This window comes from Pygoscelis adeliae, unplaced genomic scaffold, assembly GCF_000699105.1.
Source record: "Pygoscelis adeliae isolate BGI_AS28 unplaced genomic scaffold, ASM69910v1 Scaffold29, whole genome shotgun sequence".
Classification (NCBI taxonomy): Eukaryota; Metazoa; Chordata; class Aves; order Sphenisciformes; family Spheniscidae; genus Pygoscelis; species Pygoscelis adeliae.
Window position 1 is genome coordinate 386,288 of NW_008825611.1, and position 3,278 is coordinate 389,565.

The 3,278-nt window shown below is 41.0% G+C and overlaps 1 protein-coding gene across 1 annotated transcript in view; it reads right to left on the reverse strand.

Moving 5' to 3' along the window:
• Positions 1-3,278, reverse strand: part of ATRN (attractin) — a 117,233-nt gene that overhangs the window by 70,536 nt on the left and 43,419 nt on the right. Inside the window, exon 19 of the mRNA XM_009332713.1 lies at positions 2,698-2,835. Coding sequence (XP_009330988.1) covers positions 2,698-2,835 — 138 coding nt within the window. The remainder of the gene's footprint in view (positions 1-2,697; positions 2,836-3,278) is intronic.

Genomic DNA, 3,278 nt, shown 5'->3' on the forward strand with positions numbered 1-3,278 from the left:
ATGCCGAGAAAGCACCTCGCAGCTATTTTTACATTTGATGTGCTGCATTTCCTGCCTTTCCCGATTAACACTTCTCTACGTTGGACATTTCCTAAAAGCAACCGCTGAGAAGTGATTTACCTACCGTTTAGTTATTATCTGCCCAGCTCCGCAAACACCAATGCCTATGATGATATATGCAAACAATTCTTTCAGAGAAATAACTGCAGTTTGTTGAAAATTTTTCAACACAAGCGATATAGCAACGTTCACCTGCCCCGGTGGCACAGAGCAGCAGGAAAAGACATCTTATTCCACCCACTCTTTATACTCCTCCCTGGCTTTTGAACCCCATCGCTACCACTTCCAGCTCTGCACAGCCTTACCTATTTGAAAGGCTACTGCTATCCCAACAGTGTCGCTCAAACTCCTGACGGCTCAGCAGGATGGAAAATACCACACACTAACACTTTCTCCAGCACTGAATATTTGCCATTTGGAGGATATTTATGGTCCCCATGCTGCTGGAGCCACTGAGCTAACGCTGCAAATCTGCACATCAAAGTACCGAGACTCACACTAGGCACTAAGTGTGCAAACGCACGGACGCTTGTGCATCAGGACGGAGTTGTTACCAACAACTATCATCTCCAGCACGGATGTGACCGCGGGCTCTAAACACAGAGCCGGCACACAACATTGCACAGAAATGCACAAAAAGAGTGGAATCAGCGCATCATTAACGGGAAAAGAAGGAGGGACCACGGCTCAGAGGAGGGAAAAAGCAGGAGCTGGCTCTGTTGCCCACCAGCCGATCCTCATCTGAAGAATTCCCCTCCGGAAACCTCCTCACTGAGCAAAAATTACTGATGGCCAGCAGTCACTCTGGCCGCATCAGATAGGATGATTTCCTCTCGCTTTCCCCTCGGTCTTTCGGCTCAGTTTCCTGCTTCCCTCATTCTTTTGCCTTCACAGTAAATAGCGTTAAATCACAGCAAATTAAAAACCTGGGCCCAAAGCACTTGAGAGCAAAGCACTTTTGACATGAGCTACTAGTTTTATCAGATAACAAATGAATGCTGTTGCACAATCTCTCAACACATTTTCTGATTTCTTTTTCAGGCATCTGGATGACTTTAGTCTATTATTCATTATCTCAACAACAAACTATTTTTGGACAATCCTCATGCGAAAGAGTCCAAAGTAACTTACTCTCAATTTCCACATGCATAGAAAAGCAACAAATGTCAAAAGGCACGTTGTGATCCAATGATTAAACCTGAATGCTCAGAGTAGAATTATATATTTTCTCAGGCCAACCCAGCCTCAATTTATTCATTCCTGCACTTCAAATTATCTTCACACGAAATGTCTTTAAGAATATCAGAGGTATTTAATCTCGCAGATGAATGTTCCGAACTAAAGAGTCAGAGATGCACCTTTTCCTTTGTACCCATGCCGTTGTGCTGTCTGTCGTCATTTCATATCCCAGCTACTGCAAAACCCTTTTCCCTAGGTAAGGCAGCCTTGTCCCTGTCTGTGATCTTTTCACCCCCTTCCTTGAATCTGTCCGCTGGGAGGTTCTTCTTCATAGCCTCAAACATCACCTACTTGCACTCACTTTAGGGAACAGGACATTCATGCTCCAGCTACTGGCTCTCACCTTCATCCAAAAGGTTGATGCTACTTCCAGTAAACAAACTAAATGAATTTCCAAGTATTTTCTACTGATTGTCTCCATACTTGGAAGGAGCAACTCAAAGTCTTCAGCATCCCCTCATTAATCACCTTCACTTAATTCTTCCGGGACGCCTACAAACCACCCACACTCATTTCATGGAAGTACTGATACTACTCTGACACCAAACGATGTTATTTCTGTTCTATCTTTTCCATCACTGTATCTAATGATATCACTCCACCTAAATATATTCCATCAAAGCTCTTCGGAGCAAGAAGCACCTTCCCTTACATCTGCGTATCACCTATCACAGCTGAATTCTGGTTTACAACTAGTCTCCCCATGCTACACTACAAAATTTGCAGTAATTCAGAATAATGTTGTAAGGTTCAAGGGAAAAAATGTTCATTTCTCAGTATTACCTGCACTGGTCCTTCAAGAAAGACTTTTTAAAATTTTTTTTGTTGTTTTAACTTTGCTTGTTAACTCGATCTTGCACAACTGAAAAAAGTTCTTTTGCCAAAGAGTCCCAAAGCACTTTATAAACTTAAAATGTAATTTTAACAGGGATCACCTAATCCTCAATTGAAATCCAGCCAACTCTTCAGTGAAATATGGCAAGCCTTTTATGAAACAGACAATTATAACAATAAGCGCACAGCACGTTAACCAAATGTAATAGAAGGTGGAATTTAAATAAGCAGAAATTTGTTCAAGACATTGGGATTACCACTGTTTCTTTTCGAATCAAGATTGTCAAACACTAAAATGTGCACATTTTTCACTGTGGTCATTTAAAGTTTAACAAAAGAGGGTAAAAAAAAAATCATCTTTAACTTGTGCAATGCAAGTCAAAGAATTTCATCAAGCAGTTTCCGTATCTTTGATTTGAAGAAACAAGGATTGTGCCTTGCTTGCAGGAAAGAAAAAAAAAAACATATTATCAGGATATAATTTCAGTTAAGACAGCAGAGGAATGAGTAAGGAGCAAAAAACATCAAAGACTTCAGCGCAGGAAGATTTAAGGCATCACTTACGCTGACATGTTCCTCCATTAGTGGGATCACCGTAGTAGCCTGAGATACAAGTTTCACAGTGTTTGCCAGTTGTCAGATTTTCACACTTCTCACAGATGCTTTCATTTACACACTTACTGTGCCCATTACACTGGCAGGCTGAAGGAAACAGAAAAGGGTGAGTATTTGTGCTCAAATATAGCACCTCACATAGCACCTCAGAAGTCTGTGTTATGCAGAGGCTGAATTTTATGCACCTTCCAAAGAGGTTCTTGCAGTCTTGCTAGCGATACATTAACTCAAAGCGAAGCATATTGAAAACCTGAAATTTAAAGCAACACACGGAAAACTGAACTCCAAAACACTGCGTGTGTATTGGACAGATGGGACTGGAAGCAGCCAGTGGGACAGATTTACAAGGAGGAATGGGGAAGAAAGGGTTTAGCAGCAGTCCAAGTAATTTTGTTCTATACGTTTGGTGTCAAAAACATTATTTCAGAATCACCCTGAGCATTACTAACAGTTAAATCAACCTTCAAAGAAAGAACTGCCTTTCTTTCAAACAACCCTAAAATGAATAAACAAACAAAAGTTAAAAAGTC